This window comes from Chironomus tepperi, unplaced genomic scaffold (genome assembly GCF_022539635.2).
Source record: "Chironomus tepperi strain 1889 unplaced genomic scaffold, CSIRO-AGI_Ctep_v1 contig_376, whole genome shotgun sequence".
In the NCBI taxonomy this organism is placed as follows: Eukaryota; Metazoa; Arthropoda; class Insecta; order Diptera; family Chironomidae; genus Chironomus; species Chironomus tepperi.
In genome coordinates, this window is record NW_027226498.1 from 4,958,617 (window position 1) to 4,985,454 (window position 26,838).

Below are 26,838 nucleotides of genomic sequence, written 5' to 3' on the forward strand. Positions count from 1 at the left end.
CATAATTTCTTCCTTCATTGTTTATGTTTAATTCATTCAAGTTTTAAAATCCGTTAAGTATGAGTTACCTTCAATAAGCCGTCACACTGCCATTCTGTAATTTCTTTCATTACCTTTACAAGCATAAATGTTCTCTTTCGTAAGCTTGAATCATAAATTTCGCTTTTTACGCTTTTTGTTAACTCTTAAACGGTAAAACAGACAGTGAATTGGTTTGAGCAAGTTGACCAAGAATTCAATTGTATGTTTTAAAAAATAATTCTTTTATTTTCATAATTATTGTTACTATTTTGGTGTGAATTTTTTTTGAGCGATTAGCATAATTTTATTGGTACACTCAGGGAAAAATTATGAATAGTTTACTTAGCAAAAATATGCATTTAAATAAATGAATACAATGTTCATGAATTTCGTCAAATCATGCTGAGTAAGTGAGTAAAATAATTTAAATATTGTTATTACATAAAATGCACTTGAAACGATTGATAAACAACATGAAGAAGACAATTTGACTTGTTGCAATACGATAATTTCGTTATCATATTTTCTCAAACAGCAAAATAATCCAATAAGAGTTATAATAAAAATCCTCAATCTCAATAAATTATTTCTCACAGTGAATACATATCTTTCACTCTCATCAGAACTAGCTCAAGGTAATTTCACATAATGGAATTAAACAAGAGAAACTAAATAGAAATAGAGTTGAGTTTTGACTCAGCTTTTACTATTTAACATAAATTTAAAATGCAAAATTTAATAGAAAATTCAGAACATAAAAAAGTAAAAATCTCTCACAAAATTCACTTACTGACCGGCTTTTTTTTTCAACAACAAAAAAAGCAGAAACACAGCAAATTGTGTATATTTTCTTTTTGACTATACGAATAAACTCATGAACATTTCTAAAAGCTTGTTGCACAATTTGCAATCAATGATGATTGTAATGAATTATATTACAGTTATTGATTGGATTATATTATAATTTTTTACAACAAAATGTTAGCAAGCTAAACAAAACTGCAACATTTATTTTCTTCTTTCTTTTACATTATGTTGTCGATTAAATTCCATAAATATGCTCAGGGTCATATCTTCATAACAGTTGATTTTTGTTTAGTGTTATTACTTTAAAAACAAAATGAAATCGAGATTTTGTTAGCTTTGCGTTTTTCAATACATTTTGCAGAAATTGAACAGTTTTAAGCATAGTTTTGTACATTAACGAATAAGATTACAAATTAGTTTGGCTGAGGAAAAAGTTTAGATCTGAATTAGAATTTTTGTCTTTTACACAGATTTTGAAGTTTGCCTTAAAATGGTTTTAAACGTAAATATCTAGTCAAAAATGCTTTTCAAATTACAGAATTAGAATAAAATGTTAACGTGCGTCATAAATGCATCCTAAACAGTTACCCTAACTTTTTCATTACATTTTAAATTAATCCGTACAGATTTGCTCCAATTTTTTTTATGTTTTGTTTATTTTTTCTTCTTTTGCTATTTTATTCTATATACCAACATTGAGCTTATTACTTAGCAGCTACTTGATGATCGAGAAAGATAGTACTAACACTATATAGAAAACAGTTATTTGTATTTTGCCGAACGAAAAACAGAATAAGAAGAAAAGAAATTTGCATGCGGCATAATTTTTTAATCAACCTGATCGATATTCTCTTTTCTTCTGTCTTGCTCACCCATTCATTATTTCAAATCATTTCAAAATCAATGCCAATGTATACATTTTTTTTCTTCTTCTGATCATTTATTTCATAATTTAATCATGATGATTGAGTAACTGAGCAAATCATAATAATAATGATAATAGTAATTGAAGTTAAAAAAAATTATCCTTCTTCAATTTTATACTGATTTCTTTTTTTCCTCTTATTTTATTTTTAGTTTCATCGACAAAACCACACGTTCATCAATCGTTCGTTCATACATTAAAACAAGCAATCAAATAAAGGAAGATTGTAAAAAAGAATGAAAATGTTCAGGTTTAATAAGATATTAGTAGTTCTTTGTTTAGTTATTTTCTCAACATCTGTAAATGCAAGGAGAAGATCACGAATAGACTTGCCAATCAAAAATGCAGCCGATGCACCCCTTGAGGATAATGTTGCACAAGCATCAACAGCTGAACAACAGCAACAACAGCCGCAGCCACAAACTGAAACCGTAATACCTTCATTGCCAGTGACAACACTACAAACGGAAACAATTGAAGACAATGAAGTGAGCAGTAGCGAAAGTACATCGAGTGAAGAATTGCAAGATTGTGATAATATTGACAATATAAGCTTTGAGCTTGTTACAGGGTAAGTGTCTTATAATTAAGCGTCATAATTGAGATTCTATCATAACTTTTGTTTCCCTTATTACATGGAATTTTATTGTATCTTTTACACAGCTACGTCTACTCATCACCAAAAGATATTCTCGACTCTATTCCCGGCACTTTAATGTTAACTGATTGTTTAGAGCAATGTCAATTAAATGACTCTTGCAGATCGGTCAACTATGAAACAGGTTTATGTGTTCTCTTCACATCAAATGCAGACAAGCAGCAAGGTAAGAAGTCGATAAATAAACACAGATAATGATGGATGTGGATAAATTCCATAATGTATCTTGTTGACTCTTGTAAGTAATGTAAATAATTCTGCGTCAACAATTTTTACTTCAACTTAATTTTCATTCCCATTCCCATGTGCCTCATATTAATTTACGCTCTGATAAAATAAAAAGTACAGGAACGGAAAAGAAAAGTGAAATTATGGTGTATAAAAAATTCTATTTAGAGTGAAAAGAGCTATATTGACTCATATGACTGTTAGATACATTTTTCACAGTAAGTCGTTTACACGCATGTCGGCGTTCATTCTTTTAAGCTAATCTTAGGTTTCTAGTGAAATTAATAAAAGAGAATCTTTTAACGGTTTTTCATACCTAATAATTTTAAATGCAATGAGAATTTCTAACGTGTTAAATGGTCGATTAAAAAGTTTTATGTTTTATTAATGTAATTAAAATTTGTTGTGAGCTAGGTGTTCTTGAGCAATTCTTGAGGTAGTAAATTAAACCATAAAAGTTCATATTTTAGTGATAAATGTACCACTTATTGAAGCGCGATTGTTTGATTATAAAAATGTTCTTAAAAAAGTTTAAGCTTTATTGACACCTAAACCATTTACAGATATTTATTGAAGTCATTAATACTTTTTTAATGCATGTCTCATCAAATCGATGTAGATTTAAGCTTAACTACTTAATAAGTTATCACTTTTCATTAAATTTTATTGATCATTTAAAAAAATGATTTAATAAAATGATCAATACAAAGTAGTACATTTATGTGTTTATTATAAGACTAGAACTTTATAGCGCTTGATTGTCCGTAAGAATTATACCTTATATATCTACGTAATTATTTCATTTAAAATAATAGTTTCAGGAAAGTCATAAACATGACACCTATTCCTTGAATCCTAGTGATTTTCTCAAGTAATCCCTAAATAAGTTATTATAGTTCTTTTACAATTTAAATTTAATTTTTTTAACACTTCAATATAAAAGAACCATAAATAAGCCATAAAATTAAACACACATAACCCGCAAGCAGCCTTTAACAAGACGATTACGATGATTCAAGAATCAAGTACCAATGAGAATAGGAAGAATGAAAATTCCAAATAATAACTATAATAAAAGGAAATTAAATTTTGCAAAAAAATCTAATCATCAACACTAGGATTCTGACAGCTTTTGATATCTTTTAATTATCTATAATTAGCTTTTGATTAACCTGTCAGTTATGACTGAGATGAAATTTATTTAATTTTATTTTCCACAATCACAATTATGTTACAGATTTTTTCTATGATAATAATTCATTATCATTCAGTCACCTTTAGTCACGTTACAAGTATATGTTTAATTCTTTAATGTGCGATGTAGTTTTTTTATAGTGAAAAAATTACACTTTAGTTTGTGTAAAGAATAAAATATAGATTGTAATTATCAGCATGAAATATCCAGCTTTAGGCTTCATTTTTTTATATTTTTCCTCTTATTCTCTTCCTTTTTGAGGTGTCAGTGACTTCAATTTAATGTTTCATCTAATTTAATATTTTTTTTTACTCTTTTAACACTATAAATAAATATAAAAATCACTCATGTGTTAAAGAATAATTAATATTGAATTAATAAGTCATTATGCTGAAGAAGATAGCCGAAAGCACATGAGGCACAAGAATGGAAATGAGACAGAACAAAGAGTAAAGAATATTTGTTGAGTGTGTAGAGCAGTGAATGAACCATTAAATATTTTAATGCTTGCATGATGGTTTATTATGCTTCTGTTTGAATTGCATATACTTGATATATATGTTTGCTTAATTATAATTTTTGCGAGAACATTTATCCTCCACTTCCTCAAGAAAATGATTAGAATAATTTTTAAGTGATCATGATTTTTACTATCCGGAAGAAGTCTTTATTCTATTTCTTTTCAATTTTCATCTCAATTAATAAAAGTAAATTCTTTCTCTTATTTTCATGAGATCGAAAGTTTCCGTGACTGTAACGTATTAAGAACACATGTTCATTTTTTTTACTATATTAATAGCAAAATTTCCTTTGATAATCTCACATTCATATAGTATAAAATTTACACAGTACATTATTATTAACGTACATTAAAAGAAGATTAATTACAAGTGCAAGTGCCTCGTAATTTAAATCATGAAAGATTTTTTGAATCGCTTTTTTATAATCTACACAAATGTATAACTTGTATGAATGTAACAGAAGCTGAGCTCATTAATTCAATAATTTCTATGAACTTTTTTTTCTTAATATTTCAACATGAATTGATAATTCAACATAAAAATGCGATTAGATGAACTAAATAGCGTTGAAAAAGTAAGAAAAAGAAGAAAGGCTTATGTTCTTTTGATATTTACCTTCCATTCATCTTCCTTCCTGCGATTTACATATAGATATTTTTACGGTAATATTCATGAAGCTATTAAGTTGTTATTATATAGTCACGAGTCAATAGTGTTTGAGGAAATTGTAAATTTATGACCTCACTGACTTTTAATGATATCCTGAAGAACAAACATATGAGGAAAGGCACAAACTGCTCTTTTCGCTTCCATCCTGTTATTCGAGTCAACATTTTTCCTTACAATTATCTTATATCCATCCATATACTCCAATATTACATTCTCTACATTTTTCTCTTATTTTTTTTCGCATTGTCATTTACAGGTGCTTTAACTAAATCACAATTTCCCGTGTTTACGATTTATGCACAAAAATCTTGCTTGAAAATGCGACCTTGCGAAAGAGCATGGTGCATTGATAGAGTCCAAGGTTATGCATTGAAAGATCATATCAAGCGATCGGCAACAGCCGTCTCACGTCAAGATTGTTACGAAATGTGCTTCGGTGAGACTGATTTCCTTTGCAGGTGAGTTTCATGATAACTTAAGACAGTTTATTTTTATTATTACATTAAATGGAAAGAAATACGCGATATTTATGTACTTTGAATAGCTTTGAATCGAAGACAATTCTACATGAAATGGATCTTTTTTCATATTTTATTATGCATACACGATTATTTAATGTGTAAAAGAAGCATGAAAATATTTTAATAACAGTCCTAACATTATGAGAATATTCTCATAGTTACCAATGAAAGAGCCGCACATTAAGCAAACATCATCTACATAAACACATCTCTCATGGAATTTTAAATTCATTAGTCAAAACATGCTAAATCTCTGTATAATATCATAACTCGCGAGCATAAAATATGTACATCATTAAAATATTGGAGAATTAAATAAAAAATAAATAAAGAAAAGAAGAGAATGAACGAAAAAAGAAGGAACAAAAAGAAGTCGGCACACACAATGTGAAGTGAAGCAAGGCAGTTAAAAAACAATTTCACTTACGATACGTTCGCTATGTTATACCAACAACCTTGAAATGAAAATAACAAAAACCGAGTGTGTAGGATGTGGTCTGTATTTGAGAGTTCAAGACGCCGTTTCATTATTATAGATCGATTTTTTATATTTTAACATTTTCATTTTAATACAAATAATAATGTTCAAGACCCAATTTTCAATTGATACAATTAAGTGTGCTTCACCCAAAAATTTCCCTTCAATTTATAAAAATATTAAAAACCATCACCAAAGTGACTAAGTTCCCATAGTATTTAATTTAATCTCCAAGCTCTCAAAAATGAGTGAGCAATCTACGTAACACATAAGAAAAGTAACATATAGCATAAGGGTTATTGTACTCTTTGGCATCATCAGCAGCAGCAGCGGTGCCGTGTTTCTAATGGCTCTTTTATTTAATTGTTGTTTTCGTCTTTTCGTACGAAATCATTTATTCTGTAATATGAAAAATAAATTCCTCTATAATACAGTGGAGAGTACTATAATATGTAACAAGAAAAGCTACACAGGACCACAGAAGTATTAGATTCACTCTCATGTTAATCAATTGATGGAGCCAAAGTGAATCTTAATAATTAAACAAATACATACGATCGCGCGGTAGGGCCTTTTGTTTCGTCATCTACGGTTTTAGTGCATTCTTTAACACAAATGAGAAGAAATATTTCTTTAGAACTATTCTTATGCTTCTTATAGAGTAATTAAGAATAATTGAAATAGTTTTTCAAGAAAAGACAATAAGAGAAATTCCATCATTAAGAAAAAGTTATTTAAAGCGTTTTAAAATAATTCCACAAGTATCATTTAGAAATAAATATCCTTAATCTGACTGAATAGGCAAATAAAGAAATTGATTGTTTATCGTGTCTTGAAGACTCAATAAGTACAAGCTTCCGTCTTTAAATCATATAAAAGACTATCAATTTACAAATAATTGTTGACTATTGTTACTTGAGTGTCATTTAAATAGAAATCAAGTGATTTGTATGATGGAATGAGAAAGAAACTTCAACACGCGTCAAAGTATAACAAGATTAAGATTTATATTGTGTGTATATTTGCGGTATTGAAATTATTTTTCATTTCTTCTCGCTTTTTTGATAGAATTGCGAATGAAGATAAAACGAAGATAAAAGGAATAAGAAGTTGGATAATTTTAAATTTAAAGTAGCGCATTTTTGGCATATAAAATTTCTTTATTTGCATAAATTTTAGCAGTTCAGTCTTGGTTATTATAGACAAAAAAGAAAAGTTCTTCAGTAAGCCAATTAATCAACGATGGTAAAAAATTCATTAGTTTTAACTTGCTCAGTTCATTGAAGACGAATAATAGACCGACATTTAGTGCAATAACAATTCAATTTCACACTTGATTAGACAGTCAAAGTGAAAAAGCGTACTTTTTCAATGAAAAAACTATTTTGCTAAATACTATAGAATTTACCTTGCTAAGTTTTCATCTCTTTCACAATAGCATTGTGTGTATGGTAGAATCAGCAGCAAAAAATCTATCCATATGCTCATTCAATATATTAAATATTGTTGAAACATTAATGACAGTAAAGAGGTACTGAAACTGACATTAAGTATCATTTTTCAAACAAAAAAAAATAATAATAATGCTAAGCACCACGTCCAAAACAGTTTGGTCAAAACATAGAAAATGTATATCATTTTGTGCCAAAATCTTAAAGATTGAAATAAAGAGCCTCTTGATATAATAATATTTATACTGGTGATCATGATTCATGACAGGTCGTTTATATTTAGTAGATGTTTAATTCAATACTTTAATGTAATGAGATATCAATTTTCGTTATTTAATTCCATTTGACTAAATTGTGCTTCTTTCTTATTTGCTTTTGAACGAAACCTCATTAATAACATGAAAGCTTATAAATTCTTGATTTTTATTTTCAATATCGCGATTTAAAGAAGAAAATGAAAAATGGCATGAAAGTAAAAGCGACGAAAAAAAAATACCGACACTACAAAATTATTTATTGTTTAGCTGCAAGAATAAAAAATTTTTTTAACAGAATCAACACACGATAAATGAAAGTTCTAATCCCCTATGATAAAATAAACAATAGCACACGATCTTTAAATCATAGGGAAAAATACAAAAGATCACAAAACGAGTAAATAAGAAAAATCATTATTCTTCTGTTTTTATGCATTGAGCATGTGCTGTCTTTTAACCTTTCAATGCTTATTCACTTGCGAATATTATAAATCATCGTTAAGAGGTTTATTCAAAGCAAAATAGAAACACAGAGGAAAATGACCATTAGAATTTAGCTTTTTTGAAAATTGAATGGAATTCATATTGATTCTATGCTTTCTTATCTTCAAGACAAACTGGTAACACAAGCATGGCTTTGAAAAAATTAATATATTGTTCTTAAAACCTTAAAACATTGGTTTAAGAGTAATGAAAAGGAATTCAGCTTTAATTAAGAAAAAAACTCCCCTTAAGATGAATTTCATGTATGAAGAATGTCTGTTTTAAGTCTTATCCTTTCTTCTTTCCACTTATACTTCCGTAAAAATATTTTTATAAATAATATTTTCATTTATGTTTCTGAATAGATCGGCTAATTGGTATGCATCAACTGGAACATGCGAATTGTCAGAAATGGATCGTCTCACATTAGGAACGTTATCAGCAATCCAACCAAAAGAAGGAGCCGAATATTTAGAAAATAATTGTGCCGAAGAACCAAACAAATTATGCGAATTCAAGAGAATGTCGGGCAAAATTCTCAAGACAGTCGATTCAGTTTACCAAGATGTCGGAAGCGTTGATGAATGTCGTGAACTTTGCCTTAGTTCTCCATACCGTTGCCATTCATACGATTATAACGATACCGGTGAAATGGTTTGCCGTTTGAGCCATCACAGTCGCGCAACATTATCCGATATCCAAGATCCATACCTTGAAGTGCCAGAAGCCGCAACCTATGAACTCTCGTCATGCTACAATGTCACAATTGAATGTCGTGCCGGCGATATGATTGCAAAGATTCGTACATCAAAATTGTTCGATGGTAAAGTTTATGCAAAGGGAGCACCAAATTCGTGCTCAATTGATGTTAAGAATTCACTTGAATTTGAACTTCGAATGGGTTATCAAGATATTGAATGTAATGTACGTCAAAATGGCCTAGGAAGATACTTAAATGATGTAGTTATTCAACACCACGATATGATTGTTACGTCATCTGATCTTGGATTGGCGCTTACATGTCAATACGATTTAACTAATAAGACTGTCTCGAATGATGTTGATTTGGGTGTTACAGGAGATATTGAGCCAGCATTATCAGAAGAAGTAATTGTCGATTCACCAAATGTTGTCATGAAAATAACCACACGCGATGGTAGCGAAATGAAGCAATCAGCTGAGGTTGGTGACCCATTGGCATTGAAATTTGAAATTTTAGACGAACAAAGTCCATACGAAATTTTCGTAAGAGAGCTCGTTGCCATGGATGGAGCTGATAGTGGAGAAATTACATTGATTGATGCACGAGGATGTCCAACTGATCATTTCATTATGGGACCAATTTACAAACATCCAAATTCCGGAAAAATTCTTCTCTCACATTTCGATGCATTCAAATTTCCATCATCACAAACAGTCCAATTCAGAGCTTTAGTTACACCATGCATGCCTACATGTGAACCAGTTCAATGTGACGAGGAAGACTTTGGCGGTGAATTGAGATCAATTATTTCATTCGGAAGAAAACGTCGATCAGTCAATGTAACAACAACAGATGTAATTACAAATGAAAGAAAACGTCGTAGTGCAGAAAAGAATCCACATGAAGATATGTTACTGGTACAATCAATTCAAATTACTGACAAGTTTGGATTTGCGAATAAACAACAACAAGCCAAGCCAACAGTTAGCAGTAGTGAAACAGTTTTCTATGCTAAGCCAGATTCACAAAGCTTCTGCGTTAATGGAATGGGTAAGTTGTAAATTTAATTGGACAGGATGTTGTGGCTAGTTGCATATTAAGAGCGCAGTTAAGAATTTAGAACACTAACAGAAATGTTTGTTCAAATCGATTTTATGACTTTGTTTTGTGTAGTTTTCTCATGACGACAAAATACTTATTTTTAAAAAAACTAAGAAAATATATAATAATAATTTAATTAATCTAATTTTCACATCAAAAACTACTCAATCGTCAAGTAACTCAGTCATTGTGAATGATCAAGTAATTCTTCAAACGGGAAAAATGCGCGTATTTGCAACCAAGCTAACAATTATGAACAATATTATTGATACTCATATCATAATTATCATTTAATGCTCACTCTTCTATCTATTTATCTTTTTATCGTTGCGTAAATAGGGCTCATCGTTGCAACTACCGTATTTTTATTGGCACAATTAGCAGTTATTGCTGTATGGACCGTTGTTTATCAGCGACGTCAGAAACAAAAAGACTTTGAGAATTCAACAATTTCATCACAAATTCAAAGTGGATCAAGTAGTCGAACAGATTCGATGTGTAAAATTTACGATTCCGGATATGCAGGTCGACACTTTTAATGAAGACAACAACGAAATTAATTGGGCATCTTTTTTAAGAATTAAAAAGGGATTTTCATCACCTTTAAGCATTTAATTTAATTTAAATACTTTTTTTTAATGCAATATTTTTTAAAAACATCTCCTCATTAAACAAACAACTGTTTTGTTGGAGGTTCCAGGAGAAAGCTTTTTTGGTAAGAAGTAATTTAATAGTTTGCATGAGTTGTTTTGAGTTTTGAACATATTTGGTATGAATAAGGTTGCAGACAATAATGAAAGTAAAGTGTGTTCAAAGTCAAGGTTGGAAAAATATTTCAAGAAAGCAGTTTTTGGAAGTAAAGTTTTAAATCATGAAATAGTTATTGTCATTAGAACACAAGACCTTTCAAGCTGTTCAAAAAATTAACATTTTTTTGTATCTAGCGATCAAAAATCCTGTGTTGTGGCTTAATAGAATTTTTCGATATTACATTCTGTATGCGGCTTACCACCACAGTATGTTATGGAGAATATTCTAAAATATACATTCAACACGACTCTAACTCTACGAGTACAAACAGAAATTCAGAATTTGACTTCATTTTTGTAATTTGACAATATTTTAAATTCTTCTGGAGCCTCCAAGCATCAACAAAAACTTTGTAGATTGTAAGAAATTATGGAAAAAAATCAAAAAATGCTTCTTGCTATACATTTTGGTATACATTAATCGTTCAATGGATTTCAAAAATCCTTAAATTAACTAACATGTCTATTTCTTTTATTGAAATTTGGTTTTTTGAAGAAAAAAAAAGTACTTAAAATTAATGTTAGTAATTAAAAGCAAATGACGCCATGACAGTAAAATGGTAATTATTGAAGTAAGAATTTACATGCATTTCAAGCATCAACAATAGCATTTCAATTAAAAATTAATATTTAATTAATTTAGCTAATAATAATTAACTTTTTTTCTATGCAATTAATGTCGCCATCATGAACTGATCGCTCTAGATTATTTTATTATATTTAATTAATACAATTTTGCTAAGAGTGTGTGAGACGACATTATGATTAAATTAAGAGACATTAGAAGTTGAAAAAAAAATAGTAAATAGGAAATTAGAGAAGAAAATTATTGGAAGTAAGGACGATGAGATATTTTTGTGAGACATGATAAGTTATAATTGAACAATTTTTGTAGGAATGAGATTTAATTGAATCAAAAATATCGCCTTATCCTCTCAAATCCAATCAAAAAATCAGATAAAATATTGTAGGAAAAAAATTAAATTTGAGAATTTTTCAAATTTTATTTTTGCTTACAATCAGTATGAAAAGATATGAAATTTTTGAATGGATTGGCAATGGGAATTTGTTATTTTGTAGGTGCACCTATGGAAGTGCTTTTTCTCTGGTTTAGTAAGGGATTAGGGCTGTTAAATGGTTTGAGAAATTTTCTTAAAAACTTAGATTAAGTTGTGAAACCATTAAGGCACCTAAAACTTAGCAATAACTTAATCCATTCAAAACTTCCATAGCAAAAGTAATCGTAGATCAATTTTTAAATTTAGTAATTTTTTTAATTTAAATTATTTAAAAATTAAAAACCCCGCCTACATCTACTTCCTAATTTTATATTTTTGTACTAACAAATGAATTAAAGTGTGAACTTCACGAAAAAAACATTAAGTAAGATTATTTAACAATTTAGATTATAAGATTAATAAAATAAAAAGAATTATCATCCATGGCTCATGAGCATTGATGTGAAGACACAAAAAGTATTAATTTGCAAAAGTTTCAATTCGAAGAGTTAATCGCCGTAAATTTTTGTAATAAATAAACATTTTTCGAGAAATAAAGAAAAATTTTCGATAATAAATCAAAAGGATTTTTTTACTCACCCTTAGTCGATGATCAGCTATTCCCCACACTCTACTCGCGAAATCATTAGATGTTCCCAAAATTAATGTACCCGTTGAGTCAAAGTCTAGACTATTGACAGCTTGATTACTTCCTATGAGGTTTGCTCGGAGTTCATATGTATTTCCTAATTTTGATGAAAAAAAAGAAATTTGTTTCAGAATTTTTGTTTGATTTAATTCATTATATTAACACACATCATGACAATGAAGCTGTAGTCGTCATATGACGATTATTTGACAGTCGGAAAACGTCTTCATGAATGCTTTACTGGCATTTACAACATCATTATCATGATGTGTCGCTCGGGAAACAGGTAAACAAAATTAATTTTATAAATCCAGACCTCGAAATCGACTAGGATTTTGTATGAAAGAGTCAACTAATTCAATGTAAAAATTGAGCCGAAATCGAGCTATGGATTAAATATTTATTAAGTGAAAAAAATACCATTATTATGCAAGTGATTAGATTAAACCGTGCAGATAATAAACGTTTCTCAATAAAAATTTTAGTTTTTAAAAGATACAAAAGTTATATCGAATTTTGTATTGATAAGATAAGGTCCTGTTTGTTATTATTGTAAAAAAGTATAAATTTTTAATTTTAAAGAATTTCAGTTAATTTACCTTTTCCAACATCCCAAAGTTTGACTTTTCTGTCAGCTCCACCAGTAGCTACAATTCGTTCCAACGGTGACCATTTGACAGCATTTACTTCACCATCATGTGCATCAAATTGTAAATGTACACGATTTGGAATTTCATCGCCAAAATACACATTCGATGCATTTCCATAAGCACCAGAAAAATAATCTTCATTAATTGGAAGCGGCGACGATGCACTTGAATCTCGTGCTGCTTCCGCTAATTCCCGTTTCATCGCATCATTCTTTTTTCTGGAAAATAATGATCCAAATCTGTTGGTTTCCAATCATCCGTGCGATTTTTCATATTTTATTTTTTATTTTCGTGAATGTTAGTGTGTATAAATAAGCATCGGGATTTTATTTTGTGTTGTGTTAATTTGCAACAACATAGTTTTACAGATTGATAGCGAAAAATTTGGGACGGAAAGGACAAACACAGGAATTTTTGCATGTTGAAGGAATTCATTGCAAAAAATCGAAAACAATTAAATTATTTGGGCCGATTTTGTCTATTTTTTGAATTTATATCCATATGATTCATCAGAGCTCAAAATCGACTCAAATTTTAAACAGAGTTGAGTTTCTATTCAAAGATTGAGTCAATTTCAAGCTCTGTAATTTATATATAATCAAAACTATAAAAAGGAAGTCATAATCCAGATGCATCTAATTTCACCAAAATCGACCCACAAAATCTACATCAATTAACTCACCGTAAGAATGTTTCATTCTCCTCGTTCATCTTTTCGGCATCTTTTGCCTTAAATTTCATAAGCCGTTCAACCAATTGACTATTTTCTGTCTGAGTCTTTCTCAATTTATCTTCCAATGAACAATGTAGAAGATGGAGAGCTGTATGTTCGTCTTTTAATGTTGAATTAAGTTCCTCAAACTTTTCTACTTTCGTTGTGAGCATTTGTACTTCAGCCTTGAGTGACTGATTGAGTCTTGATTGCTCAATTAGACTGTAAATTATCCACAACATGAGTAATTTTTTATTGCCAATTTTATGATTGTTATCATATCAAATAGGAAATCTCACCTGTTGTTCTTTGACTCCAACTGTTTCTGAAGTTCTGTTACTTTTATATTTAAGTCAATTATCATTTGTTGATTATCACCTTTACGCTTGTGCATATCAGTCAGCTCTTCTTGTTTCTCCAGTAATTTTTTCTCGAGCACTTGAATACGAGCCTGTGCAGCGGAATCGCCAACTCCAAGACCATTTCGTAGTTTTTCATTCTCAACTGTTAATGCTAAATTCTCACTCTTTAATTCAAGATTTTTTTCAAGAATACGATGATCTGTAAGTCAATTAAACAAGACAATTGTCACTAAAAGTCACTTCCATTGTATTAATAATTGCAATAGAATGCCACAAAACAATGGAATTGAGAGAAATTTTAGAAATATTCTGACTCACTGTTTATAATTATCTCATGAAAGCAACTTTCACGGCTATTTCTTTCCAATAGACGTTCGAGAATCTTTTGTCGGTAATCATTTTCTGTCATTTTTATTAATTAAGCACTCAATTATGTATAAATTACACTCTATCAAACTATTTCACTAAAAATATGTAAAATTTTTGCACATATGAGGAAAATATTTTTTGTAAACAAACAAAGTCCTTGCAACAAATTATGCAGTTTCCACTGTTTCGCTGCTTAAAATAACATCTTCAATAAAAATTCTTATTAAATAATCCACTTAATTACATTAATTTTAAAGAATTTATTCATGATTGTTGTGATTAAATTTGTGTAAACAAAAGGAAGAAGAAAAATTACGATTTTTTTTCACAGGGGAATATCAAACATTTAAATCTCAAAAAACCGTTAAAACGGATGTGAACTCTTATAAATAATCTTTCATCAATCACAAGCTTAATTGCGTTCTAAGCAAATAAATTATCAATTGACCTCATAAATTAAGTTGAATTAAGCATTATTATATCACAGTATAGGCTTATAATTCTTTTATTGCCTATTTAAACTGATTTTCGAGGGAAAAAAATATGCAACTTGTTGCACCGTTATAGAAATAATATGTTCTGCAGAATGTAATATTTGTTTGTTTATTTAGTTCAACCCAATTCTCACTTACCCAATAATTTTTTTCTTAAACATAAATGAATATATGAAAAATAAGTAAGCATGCAAAAAATATTCAAATAACACAAAACATATACCTGGTTTCTGAATTACGCGAGAAGAATTGTTTGTTTTGTGAGATACATAGTAAGCGAGCTTTATGCTAAGCAAATGCCCATAACGAATTATTTCCTTCGATGTTCTTTACTTCAATATATGCAGCTAACTATATTATTTTTTTGGCCCACATCAAAAAGTTTTTTGGACAATAAAATACTTTGAACACTTTTAATCTACTGATTCACACGTTTTTATGACGCAGAAAATTGGCAAGAATACTATACCATTCACTTCTTGCGAATTTTTAACTTCCTTTTTAAATTATCGACAGTAATTTTTTAAAAATAATTAAGTCATTAAGACAAACTAAGCACATCACCTCATATTCAATAGTAAAGCTAAAGATCAGCAGAAATGTGGAGAAAAAGAACGGCATGAAATAAAGAACACACATGTCGAACGTCAAGAAAATTAAATGGATCATTTCGCAAAACTTTTGTAAAGTCGGTAAGTGTATAAGCAGTAGCACACTTTCCAACTACTCTATATGCATACGTAGGTACATATATGAATGACATTGTGAATAGGAATGAATGATTGAAAAGAGAGTGAGATAATTTGCAAACAATCATTTAAATTGCATAATTTTACATGCGACACTCATTCTCGTGGAAATTATATGACGTTTTCATGATGGGTATTTCTTTTATAAACAATATCATCATGTTCTTTGCATAGTTCTTACTTCCATGCATGAGATGAAATGTTCACATTCGTGACACATTTCACTATTACGCATGCAAAATTATATGAATGAAATTATAGATTTTGATACGTCGATCATAGATGCGCATACATTTGCATTAAGCAGGTATATGAGGAGAAAGTCTTTGTGTGAGATAAATCTGCATTAAATAAATCTGATGCTTTTGGCGTATCATGAATCTGCAGGAAAGATTAGAAGTTGAAGATTTCCGGTAATGTTTATATGTGGCGCATTTTTGAGTCCAGTATAAATGTCTCACCCGATTAGCACATATTGAAATTTCAGCCAGTCACTTGACGAAATCACCCAAATTTAGCAATTGGATGCCTTTTGATTCTGAGTATATTGCTGCCTCGTCGCCGTAGTCTGAACATTTGAATATCTGCCTATCAGGTCAGTTTAATCAACCATTCTTGAACCATGAAATGTTCAACATTTTGTCTAAAAGACTTTAACTCACGCTTTTTTGCATAAGAAAGAAACTTTAGATTGACCTTAATAGTCTGTATCATCATTTGGCAATCTTCCAATGTTGGCCGTTGAAGTGCTAATTAAAATGAATTGTTTCGAACAAGCACATTCATTGCCTTAATGCATTGTTAAGTGATTTACCTGAAATGCCATTTATTTTCATTTCTTGAAAACATTTAGATTTGTGCTGAAAGTGCAACGAGATGAAGCATGGAAGAAAGAAGAAGTAAGTAAGTAAATAAAATATATAAACTCGATGATGATTTTTGATGAGAGTGAATGAGCTTTCTCCAATAATGCAATTGAAATGAAATAATCATCATCATCATCATCATCATCATGCAATTGAAGCATCAAATTCAAGACTGTAAGAAAGAAAAAACTATTTTCATCCATTACGATTTAGATTCACTTCTATCTCTTGCCATTTTTTTATGTCTCTAAAATCCAATTAAGAACAGCATAAATGCTATAGAAATTGTTTTTCTATTCTTTTGTGATGTTTAATGCTAGTTTAATGTGTAATATTTAGAGCAAATGGAAAACGGCAAGAACTGAAGTAATAAGGTGATGATGACGATGATTATGATGTGCAACTTCTAATGGCCAAATATGTATTAATCTCTTTTAATGAATGCTACTGACATTTAATGGGATTATCTCATGAATATCCATAAAATGGCATTTAATATGCAAGTTGTGCTTTTTTTACAGTTTCCTCTAATTTCCTTAATTTGTAAGCAATGCCAAACATTTGAACTTTTTATGGTTAACTCGTACATTCTAACGAGCTCGTTTTCCGTACATATTCATGCTAAACATGATCAGCATATGCTTGCTACATAAAATGAAGTGTGAATATTTTAATTTTCCTCTTCAGTCATCAACTTACTGACTTCTATGTGCTATCTCCCTTCCTGCTTATGAATAAATTCGAAGAATTGAATCACGACAATCAAATATGTCGTAAATGATGCAATTATTCTACAGACAATAAGTAAGTCAAATAATTTGAGAAATGACAATGCATGAAAATTCTGTACAGGTCTTGTTGAAGACACAGCGACATTATCATCAATTATGTTTCGATAATATATCTCTTCATTGTGTCTTTTTGGCTTTTTTTTGAAGAGTCAAGTCAAGAAAGTAGACGAACAAGTAGCTGAGTCACTTAAAAGAAGTCAATAACTGGAATGTTCCGATTAGAGGAATTGACCAATTATTCGGTCATTGATTTATTCACTTTCCATCTCGTTTGAAGATTGATCAAAATATTTTTCTGAAAATTTAGATTTTAATCAATATTAAAGCCATGACCATAAAATAGTACGACAATTTCCGTCATCATCATCACTTCTACTATATGTCAACATACTATTATATCCTCTAAGTAAATAAACAAATATAAATTAACGTATCACTTGCAAATGTGATAGAATCCAATCAGCACTTGATGGACGACGTGATGATATCAAGCTGATGATATAAAGATTCCGATTACCCTTATTGACTTCATTCCAAAGAGATTTTTTCAAATCTAATATCTAAGATGCAGTAATAATTAATTTTTATTTCTAACACTCAGACGAATGACTGAATCAGAACTGCAATTGAACATGTGTCATTAATTCCATTTTAATTTCCATGCTCGCACAAACTCACGTTCATGACACGAATCAGATAAGATGGAAATGCGCTTTCTGTAGCTCTAAAAGATAAAAATCTCAGACAATTAACAAACTGGAAATGTTTAAATGCTGTATGATTCTGTTTATGAGCCATTTGATGCTGGAATGTCGCACAAATATGAGCAATGTCAATCAGAGATTCGATACAAAATAAAAGATTTCATCCCAAGAGTATTGAAACTGTAAAAATATTTAAAAATTGCCTTTTAGTTCCGTCATGAACTTGTGACACAATTCATTGACAAGCACATCAGTCCAATTAAGAAGAGCGACTCAATTGAGCATCAAATTGCATACAAAATGTCCTGAATCTGTGACTTATTCCGTTCATGGAACTGATCAAATCTGATTAAATTGTGAAAGCATAAATCTTCAATCAATAAGTGAGTAAGTAAGTAACAAAAAGAGTCATTGTCTCACGTATTTCACCTGAATTCAATTCGATATGTTCTGTATATTGAGTGTGTGTATCGATTATATGTGCTATACTACTCATGTGTGCCAAAAAAAGTGTTGAACAATGACAGCAAGAAGTAAATTATCAAATTAACAAATCGACAATGTCGCTTGATGACTTTTGGTCTTGACATATTTTATGTACCTGTGTAAGAATTGTATGTCTTGTTAACAAATTGAGCTTTTTATCATTTGGATGCCTTTTGGCAATTTCTTAATTTATTATTTACATTTTCCAACTTATTTTCTTGACAAATCGTGGTAGAAATAAAGAGAACAAGAAAGTGAATGAGATAAACTGAGCCTTTAGCATTAAAAAATTCATTTCTTGTTTAATAAAAATTAATTTCAGCTAATAACAATAAAAACTCAATTTACGTTTATCTAATGCAGTGACGATTAACATTTTTTGAACCATAAAGCACAACTGAGTTGATAAGTGTCTTATACCCTTTTTAATTTGATAGGTCTTGACATTCTCTTTGACGTTAGAAGATGTCTGATTTGGTAATATGCACACTGGGCTGACAAAATTCTTCGCTTGAACCCGGTTAATTCGCTTAAAATCAAGTATCAACAGCTTATGTACATTCCGAGATCAGATCTCTTATCTATATTCTAAGAATTAACATTAGTAGAGTCATAATATAATTATAATCCAACGAATAGAAAATGTAAAAGAACATAGCAATAGGGAGGTAAGCATAAGGAGATTTTATCATAAAATAATATTCCACCTTGTTCTTAATTGAAAATGTTTTAATTTTCAATTCATTTCATGTTTCTTTCATATTTGTCGATAAAGAATTGTTTGCTTCCTTATACGCCATTTGGAGGTGCAGATTAGCGAGATTTCTATATGTTTCGTGTTTAAAAAATTATTCAGTCTATGAGTTTAACATGAAAATTCAATTATAAAGTAATTCACTCGAAAAAAAAACAAGCAAGATTTTTAAACTCGTGCCTTGAGCATAATTCTCTTGCTGAATTTCCAATTCTATTCAGTTTATTACTCTCTTGAAACTAAATGAAATTATATTGAAAGAATGATTTGTTGTATTAATTAACAACATGAATAACTGGAACAGCATACACAATGAGAGAAGAAGGAATATGCCTGGAATTTGTAATAATTCATTTTGCACATAAATTCTTTTATTTTACAGCTTTCCATGACTCCTGCAAAAATTACTCTCTCGCCAAATTGCTAGCGCGCGCGAAACACACGTCCATGTGCATACACATGATAGCAGAATAAAAAAGATGAGGTAGAAATGTTATTAATTAATGGATACAAATGGATTAGGTACTTATAAAATTTAATGCAATTTATTTTTCATCTCAATTACTCCTTTTAACTTATATAAAAATTCAAACTAATAATTTCTTAATTGATAGCCTGCAATGACTAATATTAGAATAATTATTTACGCGTATTTTACCGATAAACTCCCCTCTTTAGCTCTATTCTTTAATGTACTTAACTCGGCTTGGTTTTCAGCAGTTTGGCGATATGATGCGAAGCCACGAGAACGTATACTCTTGTCATTTGGTCAGATTCGGACTTCGGCTTCCTCAATCCCAATCATTAGTTAAACTTAAAACACACATATGCTAAAATTCAGCTCTAGAATGTGCAAATGATTTCATTTTCTCAGAAAAATCCGCAAGAAGAAGGAGAAAAAAAAGTTTCCTTTCAATGATTTATCGATAAACTAGTTGCAATTATTTCTAGCACCAATGGAATCTAATCTGGCAGTAAAACATTGTCTTTGCAAATTAAGCCGATTTATGCTTAGGGTACTGTATGTATACCTAATATATGTACATATGAATATTTTTTCATTGAAGATATTGTTGTTAGTATTATTATATTTTGAACTAACAGAAGGAGAAGTAAGTAGGGTGTTTATCTTAAGGATCAAATGAAGCTAAAGCGCATTTTTAATTAGTTATTACTGGATTTTTACAACTGTATTTGCATATAAAGGATGATTTTCAAAGCTCAAACAAAATATGGGATCCGAGATACTTGAAAGCTCTGCACATTGCAAGAACATAAATACGCCATAAAACCTAATGTAACCTCAGTTACGATTCAAGTGTGCAACAATTCACAAAAAGATCATCCAGATAGTAGTATTTCTTTGTATACCTAGCAATTCAGAAGCATTGTGTCCCAAAAAATTTAAAACTATATCCAACACATGAGTTGAGCTTTGTAACTTCAATTTAAAGTTCATGCTGATCACAGGACACATCGAAAAAGTATCAATAGAAAAAATTCACATCAAAAGTGTACATACACAAAAAAGTAGTAAGAAGAAATATAATGCATGAAAAAAATTATAACGAATGCTGTTTTTATGGGGGAAACATATGCAATAAATAATTTTTATAGGATTTTTGTAAAGTTGTGAGAAGCATATAACTTGTATTGTTTAAAAGAATAGATCAATTTATTTTTTTTTAACTTCTCCTTCAAGTCGTGCCTCTATTGTTCAAATAGTATCATTGATATCAGATATATTTTTATGCTGTGTAGAATTTTCATTCAACTTTTTTTAATGATGTCTCTTTGCTATTTTTCTTCTTATTATTAAAATTATTGTTATTTATTTAAAGCTTTTACTTTCATGTTTGCTGTTTTTTCGCTTTTGTCTATTTTTTTCATGTGTCGGAATCTTTGAGTTAAGAAGTTTCTTCTGCATTCATGTTCTCATCTCTCTCATGTATGTGAAAAAAAAAAGATTCTTTGATCTTTTCTTATTCTACCTGCTATGAATCAAAATAAATCTAAAAGATTCATTTTATGGTAAGTTTTGCATTATAAATTAGGGGAGTCGTTGAATGTTTTCTAGCATTGCCAATTTGAATATTGTAGAGTAAATTTATTGAGAATATTGGCTCTAAATTATTTTAAATAGTATGAATTATTCAAATTACTTTCAATTTTATTATCAATTTTTATATCAACGGCATAAATCTTTGTTACAATGTCAGACAGAGGAGAATGAAAATCGAGAAGATTTTCAAAAGCAGAATGATCAAACAAATGAAAATAACCAGGTGAAAATCAAAACTTTCGAAGCAGGATCTATCTCGAAAGAAGTAAATTCCACATTGACTAAACGGAATTATTCATCTACTTCAGAATCAGAAATTAGTGAAATGAATTCGACGAAAAAAAATTTAAAAACTCGGCGTTGGAAGAGAACAAGACGATCCTTGTACAAAAAGCGAAACAGCGATGAATATGAGACAAGCAGCACTTGTTCTGCATATTCTGAAAATGAAGCAATCGATACAATCGAAGCTGAAAAAGTTTCTGAAAAAAATTTGTTTAATCATTTAGAAATAATAAAGACTGAGACTAATGAGCTACCTGAAACGCATGAAAGTAAGGCTAATAAGGGGAATGCAGCTAATTTTGACAAGTCTCAACTTTCTGTTTTAAATAAGCCATCGCCAAATAATTTTCATATATTTTATTCTCAACTATTTGAGCATTTAATGTATTACAATCAGTATCAAGAGTCACTGCTTAGCCAACGGAACTATTTTAAAATTTATGAAAAAAGACCAAATTTCTCATTACATCCTCATGCAACAGAAGCTCATAAATATGTTGTGAAAAATGAAAATTATAATCAGATTCATTTAAATTTTTATGAGGCTTTTGAGAATCGAAATTATAAAAATGATCACAATTTTAATGGAAGTCATTACAATTTCAGTAAATTTTATGCAAATGAACCCAAAAATCACGAAGATCATACACAACCTGTTCCGAATCTCAAAAAATCTATACAGGAATTAACTCAAGATCATCATAAGCTTAATTATCCATTTCCTGTTGCCAATAAATTATATCTTGATTATATTAAGCCTTTTATGCAGCCACTTTCGGTTCCCATTCAATCATCATCGACATCTAATATCTTCAAATGTGACAATTGCCCAAAAATATTCAAATCCATTGTACGTATCAAAAACCACATCGAAAAGCATCACAGTAGGAAGTTAACGTATAAATGCAAATATTGTGGGTCATCGTTCAAAAGGAAAAGTAAATTACTGAATCATCAGCATAAATCTCATTCCGAGACATTTTCGAGTCCCAAAAAATTGTCAGTTTTCCATAATGTTGATTTGTTGGCACAAAGTGATTGTCATTGGAATTAGTAAAAAAATATTTTTTAATGAGCAAATCATTGCTGGTAGCGAAATTGTTCATGACTATAATTTTTTGCGTCTGACTGAATTTAGAAAATGAAAATATTTGGATAAATAAAATTTTAAAAAAATTTATCAGCTTTTATGCGAATTAAATTGCTAGTTATAAACCATTTATTTCGTAGTTAGTGCCATTTACAGATATTTATTTTAAAGTAGGTCTTTTGCTCATCAATTTTCACAAGCATATGTGATTATTTTTTATGACTGTGTAATTATGCAACCCAAGTGTTAAAAAAAATATTTATTTGCAAAAAAAAATCACATAAGTTTGTGATTTTAACGGACATTCCAAATAATTATCAGTGCTAAGACTGTTTAAAATTAACAGTTAAATTTTTTGTAATGAAATTAGCTCACAAAATTGACATAAACAATATTTTTATTATTAGATTGCAAAAATATCACTAACTATGTTTATGGAAAGTTAAGTCTGCGAAAATGTCGTTTGAATGTTTGAAGCTAAGCATATAATGTTGAAAATAATATAAAATTTTGCGTTATTAAGAACTTCCTTTCATTAAGAGAGAAAAGAAAGCTCACAGATATTCCTCAAATTAATAACTTAAAATTTTATATACAAATATGTATACAGTATTTGGAGGAAATGAAAATATTTCTTTAAGGCAAGGATCATTCATAAGTGACGCATGATAAAAATAAGATCTTTAACAAGTGAGGGTTTGCCAATCCATCACACTCAAATTTAGACCTTCAGTATATAGTGGGATCCGTACTTCGAATCTCGATTATGACAGAAAGACAGAAAGCCTACTGTATGGTAAAAGCTTTTTACCTTTTTTATTTGCAAAAACTCCATTTCTTATCATTCTTTCTACTGCAATATAATTAGCTAATATATATACCATCAATCATAATAAGCTTATCACCTGTCAACATTATAAAATCTTAAAATATAAAATGACAGTTTAAATAACGCCTCTAGTATCTTTAATGATTTATGTCGCTTAAACATTATTAGCTATCAGAATAAAATCTATAGATCTTATCAGCAGTTACAAGCATTCGTGAATATCATCACTTTCCTCTGCAATATCTTCAACAACAGCATCTTCAACAACCACAAGGTCTTAGAACTTTTAACATTTAAATAACAACATGCATAATTTTTTCAAAACATAAACTTCTTCAAGCATAAATTTAAAATTTCATGCTTCTTTATTCACATATACCTTCATATTTTTATACACAGCAACAAGACATAAACAGGTCGATTAAAAATTTATTCAACAATTAATCGACTGTGGAATTTTTTTATTCAATCACAATAAACGTCCAATTAAAAATAAATCTTTACCAGTCACCTAATGAATTCTAGCAATTTTTTTTAATTTTCATAAATCAGCACTTACATAACAAGCTTCAACATCAATAATTTATAATTTATTGAATTTCATCACCATTTGAGTATTATCAGTTATGCTATTTTTTCTATTTATTCAATCAATGACTGCTGCTTGAGTTGAATGAGTATCACTATGTACGATGTCATGACGCTAAATGCCTGAAAGGAATTTGTTGAGTAAGAAAATGGATTATTTCAATGAAATTATTATAAAGCGCATTTGTTGCATTAAAATTTTTAGTAATTTTTGAACGATAATTTCAGATAAATCATTTTTGAACTGAGCTAGCAGCTTTGGAGATCATAGTTGACAGAAGCCGGGCTTGGTGGCTTATCAGTCCACCTTCCGCAGGTTGCATCATTCTTAGGTAGCCACTTTTTGCAGATGGCCTCTCCGGGGCTTTTATATCGGTACATCGGCAAAAGTCCCAAAGGGCCTATCTCTAGAAGACGGCGAACTATCTGCGGAATATTGTGGCAATATTAGAAAGGAGCCATCGATGGAAGATGGCAACCTACAAAAGCCATGATTTGAAGGGTTTTTGTGAATTATTTCAACTTGCAAGCCAACTAAGGTTGATTAAGAAAATCAACAATAATGTACTCAAAACAATTTATAATCAATCAAAATATCAACAATAAATTAATACACTAATAATATATGAGATCAGCATATAAATCAACCTATTAATATGATACATATTATTTACCGAAAACAGAAGTCGATAGTCAATGAAGAAGAAATTACAAGCAGAATAAACAAAGCGTTGATGGTAATTAATCTGCATTGTAAATTCTTTAATTTGCAAGTAAGATATTCCCGATGTAATTTGATTAAGATGTTGATAAATATTGCTCGCCTTTAACATGCAAAGAAGAGAGAAAACCAGTCAGAATTGGTCACATGGAATAAAAATTATTGCTTGAGGAAAGATAATAAAAACTTCATATTAATATTTTCATTACCAATTTATCACTCGTGCAACATGTGTGGACTATAACGATGTACACGATAAATATGTGTCCCATACTTTGAAAAGGATCTGCTAATACGGCGAGTGACATGTTTCTTGTGTTTGCAATTATTGCCGTGTAAATATTATATCCGCCAGTCATGAATGCGCTTATTGTATTCAGAAGGATTGTCATACCAAAATATTCATTGACCAGTACGTGTAATCGCCAAATCTTTCCATATGAATCACGATAATTTTCAATAGTCAGGTAAATTTGTGTTTTTGTTGATGCTAAATACATCTTTGGTCCGTCGCCAATTTCAGCTAATTGGTTTTTTATACTTACAACAAGATTATCAAGGTGCTTTAATCGCTCGTTTAAAATGCTCACACAAATAATAAATTGAATGAGTCGTAGATATTTCATTAGCTGAATTATACCGCCTAGTACTCTAGCGAAATAAATAAGGGAGTTTCTTATTAATTGATTTTGAATGTAAAGATTTAATGATTTTTAGCGGATTTTAGAAAATAATGTGAATATAAAAATACATTTTAAGTTCACTTTGATTGGCTGGCTGGGTGAAGTGTGAGATCTTAGCAATCTTTATAGCTTGGTTTTTCTGCTTTAATTACAAAGTAGTATCCTACTGATTATAAAGTTTTTGTGTGATCGCTGGGACAAAATGCGCTTAAGTCTTTAATCAATAACACGAGGACTTTATCGTTATCAATCATATACACGAATAATTTAATTAATTTATAAATTAAAGAGTTATTATTGGTAAATATATTCAATTATTTCATTGTTCAATTTGATGTCCATCAGTATTTTTTTCTACAATTTTGTTTGCTTGTAAATGGCAAGAAGAACATAATCATGTTCAAACGAAAGCACATATTCCATTTCCCCAGATTTCATCCTCAAAACTTCCAAATCAGCTTTTTCCAAGTCACTTATGATATCTTCTGCCGTTTTTGCTAATTGCAGCGAGATATATGCATAGTGATTAATGGTTTCTTCATCCGCAATATTGTATGATTTAATGACAATTCCGTCATGAGAAATCACTAAAACCCCTTGAACGCCTTCGTGACGGGCAATTTGACTTATTCGGGCATTGACTTCGAGAGACATTTCTTGAAATTATTGTAGGTTGATGTATTTACGAGATTTTAGTAATTTATGTAGACACAATGGGCCAATTTAAGTGACTTCCTTTAGTTTCTGGTTAAATTAAATGATTTTTTTTTTTTGAAAGTGAAATGATTTTCTTTTTTTATTAAGATTACTGCGATTTTTTACCAAAAAAATATACTTTAAAATTCATTTCTAGTGCACACATAATTTGTATTCATCACGCACTTTTTAAAGCACACTCTATCTCATTAATAAAATCTGCAATTAAATTGATTAATCTGTTTAAACTCTTATACTGAAGATTAAATAACAATCTATTGGATAAGCCTGTATTAGAATCGATAATCATGCAATTATTATGATAGCTGTTTAAGTTATTAACCAGAATTAGCAGAAATAATTATTATTTTTATGAAAAATTAGCATTAATTTAAATTCAATCTTCAGATTGATGCAGTGGTGAGCAACCTTTTATCATTCGCGATATACTTTAATGGAAACTCTTGATCGAA

General features: G+C 29.7%; 2 protein-coding genes across 3 annotated transcripts in view; one reads left to right on the plus strand and one right to left on the minus strand.

The window, feature by feature from the left end:
• neo (neyo) overlaps nucleotides 1-11,241 on the plus strand; it is a 29,917-nt gene extending 18,676 nt beyond the window's left edge. The window contains exons 2-6 of the mRNA XM_070647708.1: nucleotides 1,906-2,324; nucleotides 2,417-2,577; nucleotides 5,281-5,482; nucleotides 8,580-9,967; nucleotides 10,358-11,241. Coding sequence (XP_070503809.1) covers nucleotides 1,990-2,324; nucleotides 2,417-2,577; nucleotides 5,281-5,482; nucleotides 8,580-9,967; nucleotides 10,358-10,557 — 2,286 coding nt within the window. The 5' untranslated portion in view covers nucleotides 1,906-1,989 and the 3' untranslated portion in view covers nucleotides 10,558-11,241. The remainder of the gene's footprint in view (nucleotides 1-1,905; nucleotides 2,325-2,416; nucleotides 2,578-5,280; nucleotides 5,483-8,579; nucleotides 9,968-10,357) is intronic.
• The window catches only part of Atg16 (Autophagy-related 16), a 44,049-nt gene extending 29,242 nt beyond the window's left edge, over nucleotides 1-14,807 (minus strand). Inside the window, exons 1-5 of one of the 2 annotated variants that reach the window (XM_070647432.1) lie at nucleotides 14,517-14,807; nucleotides 14,136-14,397; nucleotides 13,807-14,058; nucleotides 13,074-13,363; nucleotides 12,426-12,571 (exon numbers count right to left, since the gene is read on the minus strand). In XM_070647432.1, the coding sequence (XP_070503533.1) occupies nucleotides 12,426-12,571; nucleotides 13,074-13,363; nucleotides 13,807-14,058; nucleotides 14,136-14,397; nucleotides 14,517-14,607 (1,041 nt within the window). In that variant the 5' untranslated portion in view covers nucleotides 14,608-14,807. The remainder of the gene's footprint in view (nucleotides 1-12,425; nucleotides 12,572-13,073; nucleotides 13,364-13,806; nucleotides 14,059-14,135; nucleotides 14,398-14,516) is intronic. The other variant, XM_070647433.1, reaches the window with a different exon arrangement.
• Nucleotides 14,808-26,838: the final 12,031 nt, after the last annotated feature.